We start from the raw sequence: 26066 nt of genomic DNA on the forward strand, positions 1-26066 counted from the left end.
GCCTATCCAGTAACCAATCCATTGGGTTGCTAGCTTCAGAATGCTAGTTGCCAGCCTGGGAAGCTAATGGCCAGCCTATCCAGTAACTGATCCATTGGGTTGCTATGTTAGACGCATGACTTGCCGCCCTGGTCGAATGAATAGGCAGCTTCTAATTTACCCCAGCCGGCTTCTCAGTTACCTGCACTGGCTTATCGTTGGCCAGATCAGTAGCTGGCTTCGGCAAGCCTCCTTCAGCCTCTCAATAGTCTTAATTTTGTCCTTTTCCGCCAGATAAATCAAGATTGCTTTGTGGATATGTTGTCTTGGAATTCTAATTAGCAGTGAATTAATTAATTAAATAATTAATCTTGAAGATCTCAGTTTCGTTCTCTTTGGCGGCACTTATGGTGATAAATGGTAAATGCGGGAGCACACTCCCCAGAAATCCAAACAGTGTTGCAAGTGTGACGTCCAGGGTTGGCTCCGGTTGTAACAGTTTGCCTTATCTGAGTGGATATTCACTTATTTTTGAAGTTGTAGTCATCGATCTTATCTTAATTCAGCCATATTAGATTACTGTTTACTCGCAACACTTGCAGAGACCGGAAAAGCAGCGGCTTAGCGCTGCCTACCCTCTTTGGCAGACCAACCACTGTTGGGTGATGCAAAACGCATCACTAAAGGATTTTTTTTCACGAAAGTCGCACCAGACACCCAGTCCGTAATTCTGCAAATGCAAAGGCTTTCGTCAGTGGGCCATAGGCTCAATCACCATTGTGATACCTCATTCGGTGATAAATAGTGACTTAACAGACATTTATTGAAATGGAAATCTTTGAGATTACTACTTTAAATTAGCCAATGCGTTCCAACATTGAGATGTGCCTATCGTCTGACAATGACATAGCCAGCGGTTAGTTATGAAGTGAGAATAGAGTTGGAGTTGACAGACGCCGTCTAAGAACAGATTCTTATCAATCAATCAATCAAATCAAATTTTATTTGTATAGCGCCAAATCATAACCAGGGTTATCTCGAGACATTCTTAGCAGGACTTGCATGCACATGTTTGTTTATAGAGATTATTCAAAAGCTAAAAAAACGTCGCCAGATGACCAGCAATTGTAGCTGGGATGGAGTTAAGGCGGAGTGTGTTCCGCCTCTTTTCCCCTACGCACGGACTATTTTTCTGCATGCATTCAAAGCCTGCTAATACGTGATTGGTCAATACTGTTTGACACTTAAAATGCACTACAAATGGAAACCATAACACTTTTGATAGCAAAATCCGGTCCTGCGCCTATTCTTCTTCTTCTCCATTTTGTAAATGGAGATTAACAACTTCCAAATGTAGGATAAATGTTGGCTGTGGCAGGTACAAAATGAAGGTCACCTGTGGCCACGGCAGGATTTTCTTTGAAAAGGAAGTTAATAATAGTCAGGGATTATGGTTACATGATAGTATTGTCAGTTTTCTAAATTGATTGTGGCAGACTAAAACACCTGTCATAGCAGCATGTGAGAAAGCCAAAAAGAAATCCGACTTGAGGACTGTTGCTCTGCAGTTGTTATACTGATTGAATGGTAAAAGGTATTTCCTTACAGTCTTTAAGATGAGACTGAAATGAAATCGATCTGACATCAGAGGCAACTGATTCAGTATCCTATGACTGAATTCTCTGTCCTCTCTTGTCCTGTGCAGGTCTGACAGTGCAGCGGACAAGATCAGGTAAGTCTACTTTCTTACAACTCTATAATGTCTTTAGAAGCGTGACCAGGCATTGGGGGGCTTATGGGGCAGAGATACAGTGGGACTGGCCTCCCAGTCACCCCATTTGCCCCGGCCCGCCCACCCCGCATGTGACACAGATTCACGGCTTTGTCTGCCAAGCAAGGTGTCTGAATGTGCTTTACATTTGGGGAGGCCGGCAGTGAATACAGTTGCAAGCCATGGAATGTCATTGTTTGCTTTTAATGGACAAACAACATCAGACACAAACAGGGCTTTGTGAGTTGGAAACTATTGTGGAGCTTTTAGTCTTTGCGCTAGCCAGCCGGTGGCAGGTCGGTGCAGCACTGTGGACACACACTATGGACGCACACTTTTTATGCTACGGGCTGTGAAGGCTTTACTTTTACAGGAGACACTGTGCCATTTCTGAGGCTAAGGGGTTTAAGGTACAAGCTGCAAAGGTAAGTGTAACAATTTTCTCATAGTGTTACGTCACCTTAGAATTGATGCAACAGGGGAGTTTGATGAATAGCATGTCATCTGTGCACAGTTTGAGGAGGGAGAACTTGAATATGCATTAATTTAACAGCACAGTTCATACTTACAAAACATGTATTTCATGTTTCTGATGCCATTCCAGTGTCCACATTTAAATTCTGTCTCTAACTCTCCTGGATGTATTAATTTACATCTTCATCGTGAGGAATAATCACTTGGGTTCCCATTGTTGTTTTCTTACTATAAGGTTTTGCTTCTTTAATGATCTCTACATTTAGTTCACGGCTGCTTGCCTGTTTTCACTTTTTGTGTAACTGAGTTGCATGGCAGCATTTTCCCAAATGATGACAGCACTGAATACATAAAGTGCATTATTTTAGGATTAGTTGTATATTTGAGAAGTGGAATTCAAAGCTTGCGATGAGGCCATAACCATGAGAGCTCTTTGCTGTTGGGCAGGTGGGTGTGCTGTGTTCATAATGGAGAAGTGCTGTTTGTCTGGAGCGTTTTCTGAGCTGAGCAGACACTGTTATTTTTGGTTTATTTGTGTGTGTGCACTCTGGTATGTGTGTGTCTGGTTAGGTATGCTTTGAGTGATCAGTCATGCGAGTTGGTAACAACCAGGCCTGTTTAAACCACTAGGCGTCTCTCCTCTCCAGCACACTGTAATAGTCCTTCAATAATCTTTAACAACTAATTTGTAAAGCCTGTTTATATTGATGAAATTAACAGGGTTTCCTCTGTTATTATTGCCAGCAGTGAATGTAGTAGTTGTTCAGTTGTTGTGTTTTTCAAGCCAGTAACTCAGGCTATTAATGGAAAATTGTGGGAAATTCCAAGTTTAAATTCCAGTTGTCTGCACTTTGTGCAGATTGATTTATTTTTTTAAGGTGTTTTCACATTTATTTGCTGAAGGAAGACAGAATTTGACCTTTTCTGAGTTAAAAGCCTAAAGCTTCATTCATGTGTTTGTGACTCGTTTGGAAGCAAACAGTGGTCCGGTATTAAACCTGTTTAAACAGGTGTGATGAGTAAACTTGTCTCCAGGGCACGTACAGAGAATAGTCTTTTTAGCAAAGAAGGACATGTCTTGTGTCCCACATTTAAACTTTTGAAAAAACAAAGGGATGAGGTAGAAGTGGAGCGCATCATTGTATTTATTTTATTGAGACAGAAACATATCAGATACAAATACCGTATAAGACGCACTTTTAATAATTTTTTTAAATCTATAAAGTGGGCTGCTTCTTTTACCAGTGCAACCAATATACCCGTATAAAATGCAGGGATAGGTATTTTATTGTGTTATGGTATTTTACCCAGATGATGGCGCTATAATCTAGCTGGACATGCGCAGTCATGATCGCCAGTGCAGCCGCCACCCTCACAACTATTAACGTTACCGTAGGCTGAGCTCAACTACTGCACCGGTAGCTAGCAGGATTGCAAACTCAATAAGAAAACAGATGGTAGGCTGTAATATGTGGACGTTTTGAATGTGTTTCAAATGAAAATAAATTGAAATAGTGTTTTTATTAATAGCTTTAGAAAAGCTTTCTCTCTCTGGGATACCCCCTAAAACAGACTGTGTCATATATTCCGGTGCGACTTATATTCCTAGTAATTATCCAAAGCAGAGTATTTATATGTCATAACATATGTTTGGAGACAGTCTTAAAAAATACTTATGAGGGCATGCATTACATTAGTCTACGTAATTCTAGATTATGCACCTTACTTGCCTTACAAACTGTGATAGTCGTTACTTCGCAATCTGATACCGAAATGTCTCTTCATGGAACCCTTCATTGCACACCTTTTGCATTATTGTACAATAATGCTTTAATTCCAAGCTTTGCAGTGAATTAACACCTCCAATAGGTGGTACAAGCAGGATCAACGGGGTGTTAAGAAATTGGAAAAGTCTAGTGAAATTCATTAGCTATGCTGGAAGTACCCCTCCATAAAATAAGAATGCAATGCACTGTGGTGGTGATTTACAGTGAATCAATCTGGTCATAAATCTTGTGTTAGTGAACTCAGCAAAAACAGCAGCATGAATACAAGACACAAGTATAGTTAGCCTCGTACATGCACAGAAATAAACCTATAGCCCATCTTCCATCTTGAAGACTTGGGGCACTGGGGATATTGTTGATACCACATTGAGGATCTATGTATTACAGGTGTCAAAAGCCCCTATGACTTCCAAATATGGATCATAAATATACTTTGTCACATCATCAAACCAGTTTATGTTTAAACATCCTTGCCTTGCCAGCCCCCGAGCCCATCTCTTGTACACCGTTTTGTATCTAGATCTCTTCTAACCCCACTGCAGATATTTCCTAAGTGCTCATGAGTCACATAAACTTCACAAGATCGATGCTGAGTTTCTTATAAAGCCGACTGTAAATAATGCATGCAAAAAGCCCTCTGGTTGGAGACAGTGGGCAGGATTCAAGTGCATTTGGAATCTCTGTAGTTTGCATGGTGAGAGGAGGAGTTTGATTCAGTCGTCAGTGTTTTTAAAAAGGCAGTATGACGCCCTGTGGATGATAAAACAAGGGGCTGCAGAGTTGTATAATGTGTCAGTAACTGATCTCGTCATGCTGCTGATATTCCCCAAACAGTCCTGTATTGTATTTTCCACCTTTGCTGTCTGTGTTCTCATGTCCGCTTTGCTCTTCCGCCGTCTCAGTTGCCTGATTATCGACCAATCGTCTGTGGTTTGAGACATTAGCTTCCAGTGATGGAGGTCAGCATAATCTGATCTCACTCTTTACTTCGTGCAGGAGCCTTTGAAAAGCAAGGATCCAACTTATTGGGTAAATGATACTCACAAAATAGACAAGTTCCCAGGTTCTTGTTTCCGGATGACTTTCGGACATGGAAAGGATAAGTCGGTACAGTCAGGGATGAATTACTAAAGCAAGTCAATGATTACATGTCGAGGATCTTCCTCTAATTATTTGAATTTTCAGTATACTTTAGCTCTGTTATTATATGGCTGATGAGGTAATGGTTCCACTGTATTAGCCTCACATGGCTGCTTCTCCAGTATTGTGTTTTCCGGTCTGATCTTATCTCATGATGTGTCAGTGGTATCTGATTTCTCGAGGCTATCTTCACTAATGATTCCTGCAGTTGCACGCCAGCTGCACACAAGATCATATCAGTGCATCCAAACAGTGAGGGAGATGATGACAATGATGTCAGTGTGTTTTTTGTGAATTTGGGTCATGGGCTTTGGCAGGGTAGTTGCAAGGATGCTGCAAGATGCTTTGAATTCATGACGTAGTTGACATCCCTTTTCCATATCAATGTGTGTATTAGTGTGGGTGCGACCACAGCATCAATGATTTTTTTTTTGCTCCACACCCAGGCTGCGTGATAATTCTGTCGGGGACGGCAGATGCATGCCTGGAGCTTGTAGTGCAGACGGGAAGACATAGGAGGAGCAGAGACGGAGAAAGTGAAGGGGAGCAGAGCAGGGGAGGGAGGCTGATAAAGCAGGGAGAGGAGGAAAGGAGGTGAAGGACCACCCTTATCGAGCATAGCCGTTCTCAGGGAGCCTACCAAAGGGACCTTCCCACACACACACCATGGCCAGCCAGCCAATCAGAGCCCTCCCATCCTTGACCCATCCTCCCTCGTACAACTGCTCATCCATGGCTCAGCGAAGCAGATGTGAGGGGATGCCGTAGGAAGCGAGGATGCGAACCACCTGGACAGAAAACTGAAACTCATTGTGTTTTTTAAAAGGGAGGAAAGACGGCGGTTTGACAAAAGCTGAGAGGAATTGTGGGCAAGGAGGAGAGCACTGTTAGATATATTTGTATCTGGATAGCGGCATCAGTCTCTACATCCTGCAGCTTCTGAACAGGCATTTTAGCCTGACAAGTGCTGTCTGTATCGCCTCTGTTTGCAACTTTCAGTGTCCGAGCAGGTGGCAATATTTTTTCCTCTGACTGATTTTGGATGTGCTGTGTAAGAGAGGAGGACAAGGAGGATTTTATGAGGCTTGGCGGTGATGACAAAGCATGCTGGACAAGTGACAATCTGACAACGAAACAGCGGGACAGTGATTGAAGAGAGGCCATGAGAGCCAGGAGAGAGGCCAGGATGGTGTCTGCCTGTTCACCATGCACAAACATAAGGTCAGGTCGGATTTCTCTTACCTTTCTTAAGCTATGCTACTTTAATATTTTGCAGCCTTGAGTTGCTTTAAAGCGTACATTAGCTGACATGCAGAACAGATTAGTGTATGAAATTACTATGAGGCTTAATGGATGCAGATAATAACCTTTTATATTTAAAGTAAATTACAATGCATAGCATTGCTACAACAGTATTTTTACACATATAGGAGATGGGATACAATACGTCCAATCCATTCTACTGATTTAATTACAGGCCAATATTAATTGCTGAACTGAAATATTTCTCATTATCTAATTCGGAATAATTCACACTTTTGTGAGAAACCCCACCCTGCTTCTTTTCAAACACACTACTATGTGCCTTTCTGCTTTAAATAATCCATTACCTCCTCTCACTTTCTGATGAGCATCCTTTGATTATCTACCAAACTAAGTGCTAATGCAGTTTCCACTGACTCAATCACATGACCTGGACGACCCTGGTGTTGTTCTGCAGCTGTACCCTTTTCTGTTTGACCTTTGCAGAGAAAATGCATCTGTTTACTCTCAGTCCACACCAGAATTATAAATGCCAGTGACATAATTTTTCTTGCTTAATAGAGGAATAATTACGGTTTTCACAACATAGGAATAATGTAATGCAAAAATGCTCGTTTAGCTATTTAATACATTCAGAGATCGGTCGATCAGTAAAAAAGGGGCTCTGTTAGTAGGATAGTTAGGATTCTATACATGTATTCTTGTAGCAGCTTACGTTAAGTGACAAAAGAACTCTTCGTCAGCTTTTTTTAATGCAGCAATTCATTCATATAGCAGAAATCTGTCAAAATGATTGATATACACACTTACCGTGATCAATGTAGGGGTTGGTGAAATCATTCATTGCATGTTACTGTTTCTCAAATATACCAAATACACACACATGCAGACACCATTTGGCTACAAGCGATTTTCCAGCCAGCTTCTGGACATCTTAAATCTCCGCTGTGATCTCTGCTCCCCAGGTCCATTAAGGGCAATTTGGTCAGATTTACCGAGCATGTCGGCGGGGATACAAGGCAGTCCTAGCACTGCTTTAGGTTAACCCTCCGTGATAAATACTCCAGGCAGGTATTGCTTTGTTACCCTCGCGTTGCTATCTCCACAGTCCTTTAATAAATCAGGAATCATCGTCATTTTGATGCTAAATAAAATGTGAGAAGCTTAAGGACACTTTTATTCCTCATTTCTATTGTAGGACAATGAAAAAATAGCTAAATTCATTTTAATGTTAAGGGGAAAAAAACAGTATTGCGAGAAACGTCTTAATTGTCTAAAAATGTCCAGTGTGGTCATAAGTAGATTTTTGCATTATTCAAAACTAAAATAAGTCCTGGCTGTACAGAATATATATTTAAACTCTTAGTGTTTACCGTGCAATATTAAACATCAGAGAGCACACAACCCTTTGGCCATAGACAGAACTGCAAAAAGGAGGTGGTCAATATGACATCATGACATGCAATGATATTGACATTACCATGCTTCTGTAATACAAACTGGTTTTATAGAGTACATTGGCATTTCTTATGTACTCTTACCTTTTTGTTCCAATAAGCTCAGCTAAGCTCTTTTAATTTGCTTTAATATAAAAAAAAAACAAAGACTGCTGGCTAAAGGGTACTTCCTCAACTTAAAGGGCTGCTGCTCCGAACCTTTTTATGAATTAGCAATATAAACAGCATTATTTTATTCATTCAGTTAAATACAGATATGCGTGTTAACTTGTCCTGTTACGACTAAAACATTCAGTTTGTTCAGGAGTAAATTTTGCATTATTCAAAAGCAAAACACCTCCTGGCTTTACAGTATATATCCTTAAAGTATTAGGAGTGTTTACAGTGTGAGGTTAAACATCTGAGAGCACACAACCCTTTAGCCATTGACAAAACTGCAAAGAGGTTGTCAATGAGACATTACACTTACAAGCTATTTTTACCAAGCAATACATTTGATGCTGCAAATGTTTGGAGATTACTTTTACCACAGGTCTTGCACATTTGGAAACATTTTAATGCAAGTGCAAAACAACTTTTTTTGTACATGCTTATAATATCGAAACATGAACAATTGTTATTATTTTAAATTATTATCAACTATCAATATCTGCCTCTTTTCAATGCTCATATTTTCTTCAAATTGTAGTTTTCAGATCAGGAGCTTAACGTTCTATCAGAGTGTTTAAAATCAGAGCATAAAAATCTTTGGGTTTCACTTAATGCTCCCAAAATGTGAGGTTCATGGGTACTTTAAAAGGACCGAATTAAGGTATCTTGAAGACATAATCTCGAAGATTTCAATTTTGTTCTCTTTGGCGGCACCTAATGGCAATAAAAGATATAATTGTGGGTGCACATTTCCCACATATCTAGATGGTTGGCTCCCTTTGTTTGGGTTGAAACTCTTCCTTTTCCTCCCTGACGGTCGCTTTCCATTTTACACTGTTTGCCTTTATCTGAGCGTCAAATTTGTTTCTTTTTCTTTGGATTTTCACTTATTTTTTGAGTTGTATCTGTAGTCATCGATCTTTTCTTTGTTCGTTCAGCCATAGTAGATTACGGTTTACACGCAACACTTGCAAAGACCAGAAAAGCAGCCGCTTAGCTCCGCCTACCCTCCCTGGCAGACCAATCACTGCTGGGTGATGCAAAACGCGTCACTAACTCGGTTTTTTTCCGCAAATGTCGCCACAGACACCCAGTCTGTAATACTGCAAATGCAAAGGCTTTCATCAGTGGGCCATAGGCTCAATCACCATTGTGTTACATCATTCTGCGATAGATAGTGACTTAACAGACATTTATTTCAATGAAAATCTTCGAGATTATGTCTTTGGGCTCATTTTAAGATTTTCACCAATCTGGACCTGAGTCATCATCAAATCATGGCCTGTATTTTGGGCCAGCTGTTGATGTCACTCACTGTAGGTGATTCATTAAGTACTCCTGTCTGTAAAAAATCTGTCTGTCACTGGCACACCCACTTACCGCCTTTGTGAAAGGTCTTGTTTTCATGCTGGGTGGACATCTGCCTCACTGTAGAGTTGCACAAGGAGATATGCCATGCACATATGCCATTTAATGGTATGAAGGCAACTAAATTTAGATCTGTCTTTGTCTTCAAGTGATCATTATTTTTTGACGGGTCTGTCTGCATCCGTCCACAGTCGGAGCTGAAATTGATACCGAACCCTTTGACAGATGTTCTAAGCCGCCTTAATTTATTTTTAGTAGAGTATTGGTTGCAATGAGGTAATGGAGCTGGAGTTCAGTCAATACACTGCACCACTCAAAGTAGTATATTAGGGCCCTTATAATATGTAGGCAAGGATTAGGAGACAGGATAAGATAATATGATACAGGATAGAACCAGCCGTAATATACAGCCCTGTTTTATAGCCGCTAATGTATCCGTCTGAGCAGGCCATGTTGCTTGCCTTCTGCAGGCCTTCACTGCTGACTAATCACACGGCCTCTGGTGACTCACAGTGTAATTCACATATGTTCATCAGCAAATCAATCCCGCTGTTTCACTAAATGTCTATATCTCCGCCCCAGCAGGGCAGCATTTAATGCAGTTTTTTTTCTGCAAATAAGCACTCTTTTCCAGATGCGTATCCACGGGGATGAAACTTAAATATGTTCCAGGAAGAGATCCATCTGTTATGTAAAAATTTATATCACAGTGCTGCAGGTCCATCCAGGGGTTTAGCACTGAACTGTTGAGCTTAATACTAGACTCCATAAGACTATGAGAACAGTCAGATTCAGTTCTCTCTTCCAGATTGCCTTTCTTAAATGTTTGGTCTTTAATGGAAGGTCTGTTTTTAAGGTTTCATATATCAAATGGTGTAATCTGTAATCCGTCTTCTCTAAATTCCCTTCCCCATAGCAGCCATGATTGATTTCCCCTCTCACTCTTCCGAAGGGGCCATGGATTATTCTTACTTAGGGCTTCCTCTGCATCCAGCATTTGCAAGAAAATGAGGCACCCTGGCTCATTTTAAGCATCGACTTTCAGCAGAGTGATTATTGCAGTAAGCAGCATTTGCTTTATTGTTATTAACGTTGCAGCAACACAGCATTTCCTAAAATGTTGATGCTTGTGTGTTTAGTCCCGGCAGGAAAATCCTCCAAAAATCAATTGCTCTCAGTAAGATGATATTTAACTTGATTACGTCCCTGACAGACATAAGGTGTTGCGCAGCCGAAGGAAACTTCTCAATAGGCGCTGGGAAGCTCAGCCAGGGGTGAAGGAGTGGGAAGAGATTGCTCTGACTGGAGAGGCAAATGTATTATCAGGTGCCACAGCGAAAATGAATTGATTGAATAGATGGAGGAGTGGTTGAGGGCCTGTGATCACAGTGATTCATGGTACATGTGGGCGCTCTGTATTGAGTCACTGGCAGCAGCAGCAGCGACTGGAGTGAAAGGACTGCACTCTGCAAGCCCAATTACCCATTTCGATGTTTTAAAAGTCACACATCAACACACACAGAAGTACATGTGATTTTGTGTTAGTCTCAAACAAATATTGTTTGTTTGAGATGTCGCAGAACATATTTACAACCTAAAAAAGTGTCATTTTTGGTTCTCTTTTTTTCTAACAAGTTAAAGGTGATTTTAACAACTACAGGAAACACAAAATGTTTTCAATACTCATGCATTTTAGGTAGCATCAACTACCATCAGGACAATACCATCATGAAAAAGTAAAAAGATAATCTACCAAAGTCTCTCATTCATTCTTCTCTACCTTCACTGATAGGCCAAGCAAAAGAAGTGGAAGAAACTGATATGGAAACCTCAAAGGTAGGATATGACTCAACAAGCAAAAGACACTTCACACATGGCCAGTGACAATAAATATGGCACCTTAGACATGTCATTAAAGTAAAGATAGATAGTGGTTGTTGGAGGGAGATGTTCCCGTGCAGCATACTGTAGAAAAATCCCACAAGTCCATCTAGTTCCTCCCGGCTTCTTCCGGTCCTCAGATTTCACAGTATGTGAGATGCAGGAACAAAACTGCTGTACCGTCATTTACTGAAACACTGTCAGCATTGTTCTCTGTAGGGGCACCAGGGGGTTAGAGTTGGGGACAGTATAGTCAGTTTGATCCAATATGGCCTATCTGTAGTCTAAAATAGTCCTCGAAGACAAGACTTTCAGACAAAAAAAGTAAGAGAATCATCTCTGGTTGATGTTATCCAATCAACTCTGCAGTTGGCAGGTGTATTGTTGTACTGTAGTGTCGAGTGTGAAGGCGATCAGATTAGGCGTTCTTGACAACACTTCAAGAAGCCATACTGCAGTTCTTGACAACGCTACAAGAAGCACCTACTCGGCCCAAGCACTAGCATTTTCATGTATAGTTGCTAATAACCTAAGGATGCACAATCAAAATCCGTTCATGAAATGTAATTCAATATGAAGTATTTGTATAGTCCTCACATAGTGCATATATTAAGAGGTGTGCTTTCTGCACGTTATTAAGCACCCTAATATGAAGGCAGTGAAAATGATACCATTGACACACTATTAGACAATACATTTTCCATGATAGCTAGACTGGTTGTGTTTTCCTCTGGAGTCCTGACAGTCATAACCCCCTATGAATCTATGATTTTTCAAGTGCTTTCTTGCTGTAAGGCACTTTTGTAGTGATGGAGGATGCTGAGCTGTGTCCAGTTCAGAGGTTTATGCTCCGTTCTAAATCTTAGTGACAGGAATCAATCAATCAATCAATCAATCCCAGTGTATTTTAGTTACTGGCCAAGCCATTTCCTGACTATCAATCACGAAGGTTCTTGTGAAGAGTATAAGATCAAAAAGAAAATGTAATTTGTTTGCTGTTATGTAAGACAGAGCTAAGGTTTGTTGTTATCCGAGGACACTGGCAACAATCTCCTTCTCTGCAATATTTAACCTTGTTGATCGTATCCTGGGTTTCAGGTTTTCATCCACAGTGTAGTCTGAATGTGGAAAAGCAGTGTGTATTTGTTGTGATTCATGTCATTAGCTTTTCAGATTTCGTCCTTGGGAAGTTGAGGTGTTTGAAAGTCTGAGGCCTTGCTGGGTGATTGTTGCTTTGTCACCACGAGTGACGTGGATCATTTGTGAAGCTCAAAATAGCTCAAGTGCCGTCCTTTAAAGCTTTGTGGGTTCTAATGGCATAGCAACCAGTGGTAAGCAAATGTAAAGTCAGTGTGTGTGTGTATGTGTGCTTTTGTGGGGCTTAGTATTGTGTAAGCCTTGTCTACATGTCCAACTGAAAAGAGCAGGCAAGGTCTGCAAGTGGCCCTGAAGCAGCAGGCTGGACCGCTCCCAGCTTTGATGATGGCAGGGTCGTCTCTGTGGCAACAGCCCTGAATGACTAGATGGAGGGATTGTATGGGAGGGGTCAGTCAATATCTCTCCAACCAATCCCTTATCCCATCACCTCTCTATCAGAGTATATATAAAAATAGCTTTCCTCACACTATCTTTGAGCTTTTGCTTTAAAGCACAGACGTGTCTGAAAGTCAGTGCTTCTTAAATATCAAGGAAATTTGACTAATACAGAAAGAAAATTGTCTTATTGAGACTGCATCATCCACGCTGCTGCTGGGTTTTTTGTAATCAAGCTTGTTTAAATAAAGGTTCGCAAAAAGTTCTTCTGAGGATAGAGCATGAGGTTACAGATGGGGTGTCAGTGTTAACAAGAGTGAACAAGCCCTCAGCGACAGCACATCTGACCATGTTGGCTTCCACACTGCTGTAGCTCTTGCTCACTGATGATGAGGTCATGTGACGCTATTTCATAATTGTGTGACGACTGAGCTGCCATGGTGTAGTTATGTAATACGGGGGAATGAGGAAAAGGTGTAGATGGTATTGCAAAGGCTTTTTGCATTGATGCCTAACGGTGACCTACAATTTAGTGTATTGAGGATTTTTAATGGACACTGCAGTGAGTATGGTTGAAGAGCTTCTCCTGAGTGAGTCTTTGACATTTTCAGCCCTAGACAGCCGTGTCAGCGGCACAGTGATTACAGTAGCAGCTAAAATGTGTACATACAATACTGGACGTGGACTGGATCTGGAGAGATCAGCTGAACCTGAGCTCCCTGTGTCGTGACATTATTTTTCTGAACACACTGGCTGTGTATCTGAAGAGCTCAGGGTCATGGATGTGATGAGTCATTGATGTACTGCATAATAGCTACAGCTCCTGTTTAGGCTTGAGATACACACAGTCTTGTTGTGCTTTTTCTCAGGTAGCCCATGGGTTATTATGTACTGATTGTCAGTTTGTTGTTATTATTGATCAGCTGATCATCACCTCTATTGAATCTGCCTTTGTCATTCACTCAATGACAACATGGACACACACAAAGTGATCCTTGTCAGTGAAGCACGTTTTATGAACATGATTCTTTAATGACTGTAAAGCAATCATGATACCTGAAATCAAATAAACCTCCGTTATAATCAGTCTTATAGCTTAAAGCTAGCCACTTAACCTTTAGTGTAGCAACAAAAGTGATATCGAAGACACAGGGATTTCTTAAGCTTAAGCTGCTGTTACAACATTTTACACAGTGATGTAGTGGCCATCTGTGGATGATTAACTTTAGCACGCTCACTGTTTATTATGTATGTCAGCTTCAGCTAGCTAGCAGTAATAAGGCTAGGGATTAGTGTGTTTAACTACAGTTAACTTGAAATGCAGTTAGAAGAAATTTAAAAACAACATTAGCTAATAAAACATTAGTGAAGAGTAAAATAATCAAACTGAATAAATGAATTCTGATTATTTAACTTACAATATAATTTATGGATGTATTTAAATATAGTTTAGACTTTTGGCATAACCCTCTGCTACTATTTTGCCTCAGTTGGGGGCTACTTGGCTAAACAGCCATTATTGTTATGTACACGACAAAACCAGCAAAGAGATGAGAGGTACAGCTTTGTCCACAGGGGGCGCCAAAATCAACACAAACCGAAAGTTCCTTACAGCAGCTTTAAAATACACAATATTTCTTCTTAGGTATATGCACCAACTCCAAAACCTGAACTAGTGCAAGAGGCTGAAAAAAAATCCAATACCATTGCTCCTTGTTTGCCACAAATTCAGTTTAAAGTGGAAGATATGAGCTTGTATTCAAGCATTGACTTTTGCTTGCAATATTATTTGGCCAGAGCTGAACAGTTTAAGTGATGGATTAATAACTGCTTGAAAGTCTGATTTTAAATAAAGCTGTGGTGCTGTGGAGCAATGTGATTACTGGTGGAATCTCTAGAATTTATAATGAGACTTATAAACTGTTAAACTGGTCTTATCTAACCCATTCCACCTAATAGGGTCAGCATTCCTTCAGATATCGACTTATTGACTATGGGTGCATCCCTATGGATTTCATGTGTCCTTAATTATGAAAACAGTCGAGGACAGAGTGCATCTTACCCGAGTCTAAACAAGACGAATACGAACAATTACTGAATGATTGAACTCAGCAGAGGTCTGTTCTCTGCATAGACCTATAGTTTAGATTAATCCAAAGCTCAATTTTAAATCACCCTTTCTTCCTCTTATCATATTGCTCTTGCTCCTGCTTTGCTTAGTAATTAGGAGTATATGTGTGTCTGTTAGAGGTTTGTTGCAAAAGAAACAGTCTATTTTCATCCTGCTTGCTGCAGCAGAAACAGGAAATGGAGGGCTTTTTTAAATGAGTGCTTTAATGTCAGCACATGCTCTTCTTTGTTCTTTTATTCATGGCACACGTGACATTCTGGCAGAAGGCCATCTGTATTTCGCTTCATCACTTTTTTGGTTGATTTGGTTGGTCTGATATTGAACATGATGTCTATCCCTCGCAGTGTTGCTCATTTTTCTATCGAACATATTATGCAATTCATCATCACTGTCATCATTCTGTCTTTTTTCTCCCCCCCCATCCCTGGGCTGCTTTTATGTTTGAGTTAATGTTGGATGTCTGCGTAGTGTCTGTTTTGTCCTCAGTAGGATGTCTGCTGCTTGTGTGTTTTCTGCATAATATAAAATCTACTATGGCCTCCGACCGAGCTGGCTTTCTGTTGTGCATTGCCGTCCTATGTTTACATCTGTTTAGCCTTATTCTTACCCTTTCACTGTTCTGTCCTGCCTTGGTTTAACTGTTGCCTGTTGTACTGCTAATCAATCATATAAGCTTTAACTACTACTACTACTCCTCCCCATCTTCAATTCATACCCTTTTCTCATTTAAAAACATCATATAGCAGGTGCATCATGCGAGTGAATCTGCGATTCGTACTGTATACATTTGATTTAATGAATGTTAGACTTGATCTGTTTAGTTTTATGCATTTTCTTTTCTTTATTTTGCCCCAAATGTTTCATTGGTTTGAATGGATAAGCTAAGTTTTGCCCCATGTGCATAGTGTATATTCCTGCCTTTACAGGCTGTGAAAGCACTACTGCTCTCTGTCTCCCCGCTGTGGCCTTGAGGGGATTATCCAACATGTTCAGTTCAACAATAAACAAACAGCCATCCGGTCACATGATCACCCGTTTCCCTCTCTGATCAGACAGTAGGAATCAATCAATGGGGATTTATTTAACATGAATAGGAGAACCAGTGCAAGCGTAATCCATACTGCGTTACAGAGTAAGGAACGCCCACAAGGCAGGCTTCCGGCAGCATCCAATCCCACAAAGCAGTGTATAAGGATTAATCCAGATTATCTGACAAAGCTATTCTTAGAAATAAATGAAAAATCTCTGGTCCAGATTAGGGCTCAAGGAAGGCTAAAATGGTAGCTGATGCAGAAATCACATGACTGCATTTTGTATGACTAACAAGGACTGTATGTCCATGGAACATCTCTTTACATCAAGCAAACTTTAAAACAAAGCAACCAAGATAATTATGTGTTTCTATTCTAATCCAAAGGGCACATTGAATACAGCATTTATTTAGAGTGCAAACAAACTTGTGTTACGTAAGAGTAAATCAAATCCTGCCATGGGGAACACCTTTTTCATTCTAAGTATTTTACCACAGCAGAGCTCATCTGTGATCTGGTCAGCAGGGGGCGTCAGTGAGAGGGAACATTTCTGACTCGGTGGTTGACTCCTCTCAAGAGGAGCTGTCCATTCAGCACCACTCTGTAGCTTCCTCCTCCACAGCTGGCTGGACAGAGCACTACAAGGATCAAACAGCAATCACACACACACACAGCATCAAAAGATAAAAATAATCTGACAAAAATGAATATGAGGAGACTGCAAAGGCTAAAAATTGGCCAAAATTGCATTATAATCATACATGGTGCCATTTGTGTATGGCTGAAATCCTCTTCTGTATGGGTTTGGTTAGTTCATGTAACCAAAATCCAACCTCTGTCTTTTAAAACTGAAGTAAACTGCTTGTTATTTGACATAACAGTATTTGGTTTACTCTGTCATAACATGAGTTAACAAGTTTTTATGTTTTTATTACACAAAATACACATGCAGCGTACCAGCATTTATTGTGATGCCAAAGTTATTAAATGTCACTACGATCCCTCTGGCTACTTTAATAATGCTTTGATGTTTTTCTAAAGTTATATTGACAGAATTTAACAATGCAAGCCTTTGATGCACCAGTCACATTATTAGAGGAAGCTAGGTCAAGATGAACCCCTCACATTACACAATGATATTCTCAGCAGTCGGGGGAGGGGCAGGGGACATTTTACTGCCTGGGCGCTGCAGCCCTTCTGGATGTTTTTCCTAGGAATCATGACAACCAATTATGTCTAATATCTTTAATACAAAAGTGCTCAATGGCTGATACTGTTGCTGTTTCTCCTTAAGAATGGTGGCAAGCCGCGACTAGGTTGGCACCAGATGGACGCTGTGTGAGGTGACTTAATGTTGTCCTGCTTGACTGAAGCTCAGGTTACAGCTCCCACTGTTTCACCCTCGGACAAGATAGAAGCGCTCTTATATCAGTGCCTCCTTTCCTCGTGTTTCTCTTTCTGCAGTCCTACCACATTTGCTGTAGCCCTTGGGGAGGGAAAATACTGACTATCAAAAAAGAGAATGTGTGTCTACCAGTATGCTCTTGCCTGCTAGTATGCTCTTGCCTGCTCAATAGAAGAGAATAAACTTATTTCTGGGGGGGTTCTCATAATAACAGTAATCACAGTATGATCTAATGTGCTGAGGGTTTGCAGCTGCCAGCTTTTCATTGCTAGTTATAGATTGTTTTATGGAGCCCTCTTTAGACCAAGATACACATGTGCAAGTATGCAAAGAAGAAAATAAAGTCAAAATTGACAGTGCACTAGACACTGAGACATTATACTTTATTCTCCAGGCTATGCCTTGGAATGAAGAACCATTGTCAAATAACACATTCAGAGTTGTGCTGTGAGTATTTATAAAGAAACAACACCTCCCGTCACATAGCTTGCACAGCATTCTTGTCAGAATGCTCTATATCAAATAAAGAGTTAACATCACAGATAAGTATTGTTTAAGGACAGAGCTCACAAACATTTTATCTAAGACAGAGAACTTTCCTGTGCACATGAGATGACCAGTATAAGCACAGATGGTCTCTGTGAGCAAGAATAATGTAACAATCATGAAATATTTCCATTACAAATAACAGCTTTACAGTGTGTATCCATGGCTCAGTTATTAGCTGGTGAATGAACTAGTTAACCATTGTATTTTCCATAGAATGAGATTCTATTTGTGGGGGTCTTCTCATCACTGGCCTGCAGTCTTATCTGCAGGGAAAAGTTAACAACATCCTGACTTCCATGCACTGTACACAACACATAAATCAATGTATGACGAACACAGCACCAGCTCACAAGCCAGGTGTGGTAAGCATAGACACCTATTAATCAGTGCTAACATTAACATAATACAAAATTTTCACTAACTGAAAAAGGTTTGTGCACAGACTTCTTGGGCGGCCTGTTGGCACAATAAACCGCACTGCAAGCCATTTTATCTTTTAATCTGAAATGGAGAGAAAACTAACGGAGAGTATTTCTGTCCATCACGTTGTGTTTAAATTAACTTGTAATCGTGTGTTTGTCCGTCAGAACGGACACTAATCTAGCGCTAATTCGCTGAAATTCAGTGGGAGAGACTCTGGAGTGTAACATAACGTTATGGAGTTTTTTTTGAATATTTCATGCCATTAGCCAGAGAAGGAGTAAAGTGAATCTTTTATTTATTCGCAATTGGTTGGTTACATTTCCAATTATACTTAGTTAATGGCTGCATCCCCTATGTCCTTTTTTATTATAGTGGCCTTGACTGTACTTTCCTTTTACATGTGAAATTATTAAGTAAATCTACAAGATATTGAGTTACATAATTGATATATTAACATTGCATTATACAAGAAAACAAGATATAATATGTTTGTGTTTTGAATATAATGCTATACTAAAATGGAGCTTGTTTTCTTTTTATCTGATTAATAATTGATTGATCGTAGAAATAATCGACAGATTAATCGATTATCAAAATAGTTGTTAGTTGGGGCCCTATATATTTGCATAACAAAAATCCACAAAAGGCCTCAAAAAACAAACATGCAAACAAGTTTAGTGACTGATTTAACAGAGGATTAGCATACAGCTAGCGGCAGGCCAACTGTCCATTAAAGCGGCCACACCTCGTTCCGAGGCACCGGCCACCGCCAATAAGTCAATGTACGATAAACACTGAACACGATAACTAGCCAGGTGTGGTGAGCCAAGCATATACACCTGCTAATTAGTGCTAAGATTTAAATGATGTAATACTAGATTTTCACTCACTGGAAAATAGCTGGAGCACAGTCATTTCAATACACCCTACAGCAACAGTATTTGTTTAATATTTGCATGAAAAATCCCCAGAAGGCAGCAACAAAACAAACATGGCAACACGTTGAGTGACTAGCAGACAGCTAGTGGCGTCCAACTGTCACTTAAAGCTGCTAGCCCCTAATTATGCATAACTTTAAGTCTTGTATAACTAAATCAGGTGAGTTGTATAAAAGTCCAACCCTCATACAGTTGTCATGAATAGATGAAGAAGCTTTATAGACCATAAGATTTTTTGTACCAGGCTGTAAACATGTTTAAATGTGATGTAAAGTTTGAATTTTAATATGGCGCCTAATGGGGATTGCCTTGCTTTTGGAGCCAGCCTCGAGTGGCCACTTGAGGAACTGCAGTTTTTGGCACTTCTGTCTTGGTTTCACTTCTCTGAATGAAAACCTGAATATCCCCTTGAGAAGGAATGAATACCATTTACCTTGGCATCTAACAAGCCTTGTGTTTGCCACAGTGATTGGCAGTTTCAAAATGTATGTTATATAGAATTCCTGGGGTCAAATGCTGTAGTAGATTCAGGCCCTGTTCGCAACGCTGTCATGTATCCCTGGCATGCTGGACTATGGGCAGAAGTAGTGCATCTGAATATAGAAGAATGAGTGACTAGAGCTCAGTGACTCAGCAACATCAACTGAATAAAAACTTTTTAATGCCCTGCACTTATTGTTTTTCTGTTTATTGCCATCATTAAACAAATCACCCCAACAAAGGAGTATCTATTAAAAATCAATAGAATCAATACGGACAAAAGGTTAAATATACTCCATCGGTCAGTTTAATGACAAATAAAATATCTCAATCTTCAGAGCACGTATGCTTGTATTTGTGATTATGTTGGCAGGTCAACCATAATGTCAGTTCTGATGGTAGTGAGTGGTTTGAGCTGGTATAAGTGATCCCTAATGAGGTGTAATTTGTAATGTGCAGCTCTTTAAGGAGATTAAACAGAAAGAATGTGCTGCACCCTGACCCAGTAACTGTGGTCAGGTCGGCCATTGTTTTTGATGATAGCTTCTGTTGAAGTGAATGGTGGGTTGCTCTATGACCTCTGTGTCCTGAAGTGGTAAGAGATTAAGCAACCGCTTGTAGACTAAGATTGCATATAGGCAATCCATTACAAAAATAGAGTAATATATTCAGATTGTTGTTCTCATTGTTAGAAGTATTTTTAAATCACTATTTAAAACAGTTGACCATTCACAAACCCCACCCCCTTACAGTTACTGTTGAGACACCTTCAAACTTGTCACACTCACATGGCACATAATGTTGTTGGGTTGATATTTACTGCTAGGTATTACACCATGGTACTTCAATGTCATGTAAACAAAACTCGGCAGCTTATGTATGTGACTTTGTCATCCGATATGACAACTGCAGGTAACAGATTATATGAGCTTTAGCTGGCTAGCATGAAGCTAATTTTAAAGCTAAAATTCCACGAGTAGGCTAAAAACTTTAATACCATAAGGTATGAGTTTGGCAACCAGAAGACTATGTTGTTTCTCACATTTCTGATAAATTTGTATTTTCTTTTGGTAGGTATAGTTTAGTAGGTGTTTTTTCCTACCTTACTGTTAGCCTGACCTAGCCAGACATGCTAACATTTGCAGCTTATATTTAAACACAAAAACACACAGTTAAATCCAGCCCATACATCTATTTGTCCTGAGTTTTAAGGGACAGAAAAACGTGTTATAAGAGAGCAATAAACACAGTTTCAGAATGTGGAGAAATCCAAAGTTTGACTGGCCAGTCAATTAGATAAAGAGGGACAGTTGACAAAAAGCCCTGGTTAGTTTTAGATTCAGGTTAATGCAGTTATAAAACGCTTAGTAGCCAACTAAGCAAGCTGAGTCACCATGCTGTCCATCTGATTCATTATCTATGCAGAACACATACACAGCACACAGCTATAAACACGGGGAGTACCCCAGCACTCAATGCATTAAGAGATTAACGGGGTTAGCTGCTGACACTGATCAGGGCCCGAGTCCAATACAAGTGGAAAGAATTGCAGCAGGTCCCCCTTCTTAATACCCTTCTCATACACATCATGGAGGGGGGAGGTGGGGGTCGGGGTGGGGGTCATTGCACAGAGGATGTTATGGCCAGAGGCCACTATCCTGCTCTGGTCCTGCACACTGGGAAAGCTAGGCTTATCTTTTGGAGAGAAATAGAGAAAGAGAGCCATCTAGGGAAGAGGATAGAGAGAGCAGGAGCAGCAGGGAGGGAGGGAGGGAGAAGGGGGGTAGTGATCCTGCGCCTGCTCACTGTGAGCGCAGCAAGTGCAGCTTTCATCCGCAGCAGAGACCGAGGGAGAGACAGAGAGAGTTTGAGCGAGCAAACAGTAGCTCTGAGGGGCAGTGAGAGAGCCTGATAGGAAAGAAAGAGTCAGAAAAAAAACGGCGGCCAGCCATGTTGGCATTTATTTGCATTTGTTAGCCCTGCTGCTTCTGCTGCATGCTGCAGTTTGCGTTGTGAATATTGCGGCGCAGGTCACCTCCTTCTCTTTTGGGAAAACTGAAGAACCCCAGGGAGGTGTGATTTTCTGGCACAATTGCTCAGCACTGCGGCATCTCCATACAAACGACGGAATGTAGCGGAAAGGTGGGCAAAGCTGAGGATCATCCTTCCAGACTTTGGTCTCCAACCGTCCATCTGTCTCTGCATCCACTCCTCCCTTCTTCCCTGCGTGCATCTCTCCTGCTCTGTGTATGGGAGGTGAAGCTTTGGCCGGCTGTCAGTCAGCATGCGGCGGTGTGAACGGGCAGCCCAGTGCCCACAACACGCTATGGACGTCAGACACTCCTCACTGTACTAATGAAAGGCTTCAAGCTCGCCTGGTAAGGCTCAACAGACAGTATGCATAGGCTCTTTGTGTGTTTTCCTTGTGTGTGTGTAACCTGTTTTTCTGTTTAGCTGTAAGGCTGTCAGTTATGCAAAGCACACCCCTGCCTGTGGCTAAATGTCTGTGACCATTTTCTGGTGTTTCTTGCGACTTTGGCTGTGCTGACGTACATTATTCCAACACTACATGATCTCTTTGCAAGGCTGTCAAATATCTATAGGGTATAAAAGAGCACATTAGATACATTTGTGTCTCCACCTTCACCCATGCATTTCTATATGGTTATGTAAATCTCTATTGCCACTTTGTAATACAGGCTAGATCAGGACACCACTAAGCTCTGACCAGCGTATCCAGTGCAGCCAGTGTAGGCCAGTCTGTTTTTTTTTTCTCTTTGACTGTGGCGACCCTGCTCTGCTCCCCTCTGGCGGGCTCAGTGTGAGCGGAGCAGCTGAGGAGAAGCACTCACGTGGCTGCCTGGAAAAGAGCAGGCACATGCTCCCTCTGTCTCTCCCCGGCTTTCGCTCTCGCTTGTTTTCCCCGTTCGCTCATCACATGCACAAACAGATCCACATCCAGGTGGCCTTACTCTCACTTTCTTTTTCAACCTGTTTCGCTACATTATGCTCTCTCTGTGCACTTATCCATCCTCCCTCCTTCTCTCCTCTCCTCCCCTTGTGTTTGTTTATGCTCCTCCTCCTCTTGCCTGATATTTTTAGAGACGAATTACAGAGCACTGCAGGAGGAAAAAAAAAACAGAGGGGGAGCAGTTTCGGCAACGTGCGTCCCGCTTCCTTCCGTCTCACTTTCATGAGGACCTCTTCTATTCCCTTAAGTGTCTGTCTTTCTTTCATTCTCTCTATATTTGTCTGTGTCATCCTCTCATTTACATCCCTCTCTTCTCTGTCCTCTTCTTATTTTTTATCCTCTCAAATCTGTTGCTTAATCTTCCAGTCTTTTTTTCTTAAGGGTATAGACAGGAGCTTTGAACATTTCCCTCTAAGGGCTCCATAGAAATAATCATATTGAGTGCATACTGTCAGTCAATCTATCAGCCCGATAATGTGTGAGTCTCAGATGAGTAGGGCCTCTTTATCATTCTGTCACACTGAAACACTATTAGACCTGAGTCTGTCGTCACTTAATCTGTTTGCGTCACCCTGATAGACACAGGTTACTTTAACAGTGAACAGCCATCTGTTAGCATCTCATAGTCTCTTACACATGGAGGCGAGCTGGCTGGCTAGCTGGGTATAGCGTGCAAGCCACGCTGTCAGATTATGTAACAGTGTATATGTATAGTTTTTTGTAGTTGCTCTACAGAAATACAAATATTACAGTATGTTAATCAAAACTGGGTTTGTAGAAAGAAAAAAAGCTTCTATTCAACAGTTTTAATCTACCTTAAAAGGGGAAATCAATGAAGAAACAAGTGATAATGATAAGGTATTCTCTCAGAGACAATCTGCTACGTAGGCAAAACGGCATGACCGAGAGGTCATTCCATCAATCAATACCTCAATCAGCACTTTTGTTGTCCTGCGTGTTAAAGCAGCAGCTGATAACTGGATATAGCAGCTTATTTATCCTCACCAGACACAGTGGTTTAACTGATTTAGAGCTGTCCATATCCTTGATTTACTGGACAATTATTCTTTTAGTCTATGACAGGTTTTTTTTTATTAGTGCAAAGATTTCGCACTTAGAATTTAATTGTCTTCTAACCCACAGGTAAGCTTTAGCTGGTGAAGCGCTTTGAATGTATAGCTGCTCACAGATGCTACATATGCAGTAAATAATCTAATTGTCAGACCTTCATGTCGACAACAAGATTCATCAAAGCATATGTCATCTCAACCTACTATAAAAAAAAGTTCTTAACCATTATGGACATGGTCTAACGCTCTGGCAGAAGCATGAAAGGTTAAAATGGTGTGATTTCCATCAGCAGTCAGGCTTGTAGTACTTTTATAATTGCAGTTATAATTATTGAGTGTAATAAACTAAGGAGGGTAGTACATATTCAACAGATTGGATGGAAACAATAGGAGTGTAAAATACATTTAAGTCTTAATAATAATATTTGTTTAATATATACTCTTAAGTTGAGCCTAAGGGAAGTGAGCGTCAACAAGTTTTCAGATTGGAAACCAGGCTGCCCTGTTGGGTGTATGTTTGTCACAGTGCCTGCTGTGATTGAGAGCCAGGGTGAGGGGATATTTTTTGCAGCATTACTTACTTGTCGGAAGACAAGAAGGAGATAAGAAGAGGGAGAGAGAGAGAGAGGGTGAGAGACCGTGAGGGCAAACATGCGTGCGTGTGAGTGTGAGAGAGGGAGATTGCTCAGAATTTGGCAGTGGCCCCACAGTGGGGATGTTTGCTCTTGATATGACATTTGGTGCGACTTAAAATCTGGACACATATACACACACTTACAAACACATGCACTGAGACACAGATGTGCACACACAGCCATCAGCAGCAGCTGTAGCAACAGCAAGGCGCTGACAGCAGGCTGGAGCTGGAGCTTACTCTCTGCACGTGGCACAGGGGACAAGCCGTTTGTTGCTGCAGGACAGTTGGACTGACTGTGAGCGCAGTCTTGCATACATAAGTGCCTGTGTGTATTTTTACCACAAACTTGTCCGGTCAAGTGTTGAGCTGCTTTATCTTATTGATCAATGTCAATCAGAGCGAGCAACTTGCAGGGTATTCTCTACTTCATGGTTCACACCCAGCAGTGAAGCAGAGGAGTGGAACGCTGTAGTGAAGTCTTCCATCCAGGAGTTCTGCTTGTGCATCCCCATGAGACTGCAGCTTTTATCTCTGTCACAACCAGGAGTGTACATCTGTCTACACGAACATGTGCACAAACTGCGTGCATACACAATGAGGTGTACATGCTGTCATAAACACAAACAGAACATCAAAGACATTTGGAAGCCACCAACATATGCATGGACAATTCACATCCTCTAATACATACATCTATGCAAACCTCATCCCCAGGCGTGTACTGCTGATTGTACTGTAATGCTGAGCTACTAATGTCTCTCTTGGCTATTTTGGAGTGACTCTGTGGCTCAGAGGCTTCTGCACCAAAAAGATTAATTTCAGAAGGAAAGGACTTTCTGCTTTAATTGTAAGTTATCTATAAGTGGAGCAGCTGTCCCTCTAGATCTAATATGGTCTTCAGATGTGATGATCGAGTCCCTTGCCTTAAGCAAAAGTATTTATTGTGAAAACAGAAGCATGATATGTCCACACGAGTTTGTAAGGAATGGACAGGGAGGCTTGGAACCACCTGCAGCCTTACAGATAAAGCACTGCACCATCAGACAGGACCACAATGGACTTCCAGGTTCACAGCAGGGGCTCTGCAGTGAAGAGAAGCCGCAGAATTGTTTCCCCCCTGGCCACAGCTTATTAATTCTTTCTCTCTCTCTCTATTTTTCATCCTCTGTCCCCCTTTTTTTTTTTTTACTGCATCCTCCCCACAAGCCATTTGTCATCACTGATTATGCTCCGTATTGTTCCCCACCGCTCTCCTCTTCCAGAACCAAATATAACTAGCTTGATCTATCATAAGGATCTGAGAGGATGTTAATGAAGATGTATGGATTTTGCAAAGATTGATGGTCAATGAAGAAAGTATATACTTGCATAGCTCGTAATTATAAAAGAATTGTGTCTATATGTCATTGAGTATAATGATAACAAAGGAGGACAACTAGTAAGGGTTGTCATATTTGCATTAATGCGACAGTAATTATATAATGTGTTTATAAAAACATTGTCAGACAAAGTGGGGCAGTAAGTTGAAAGCAACTTTTACAACAGGTCTGTGGGAGGGGATATCCATGTACCCATCCGACTCCATCAGCCTCATTATGAATGGACTGACTGCTGCGTTCAGGGACAGC

At 41.0% G+C, this 26066-nt stretch overlaps 1 protein-coding gene across 6 annotated transcripts in view; it reads left to right on the forward strand.

Annotated features, from left to right (window-relative positions):
* The first annotated feature begins 1688 nt into the window (after positions 1–1688).
* LOC138596893 (protein Aster-B-like) overlaps positions 1689–26066 on the forward strand; it is a 64911-nt gene continuing 40533 nt past the window's right edge. For 4 of the 6 annotated variants that reach the window (XM_069668346.1, XM_069668348.1, XM_069668347.1 and 1 more), the window contains exon 1: positions 22082–22138. In XM_069668346.1, the coding sequence (XP_069524447.1) occupies positions 22116–22138 (23 nt within the window). In that variant the 5' untranslated portion in view covers positions 22082–22115. Of the gene's footprint in view, positions 1712–11210; positions 11226–22081; positions 22139–26066 lie in introns of those variants that run through there. The other 2 variants (XM_069668350.1, XM_069668351.1) reach the window with 2 other exon arrangements.

Source organism: Semicossyphus pulcher, unplaced genomic scaffold, assembly GCF_022749685.1.
Source record: "Semicossyphus pulcher isolate SPU_LCO1_2020_fin unplaced genomic scaffold, fSemPul1.0.p SCAF_19, whole genome shotgun sequence".
Lineage (NCBI taxonomy): Eukaryota > Metazoa > Chordata > Actinopteri > Labriformes > Labridae > Semicossyphus > Semicossyphus pulcher.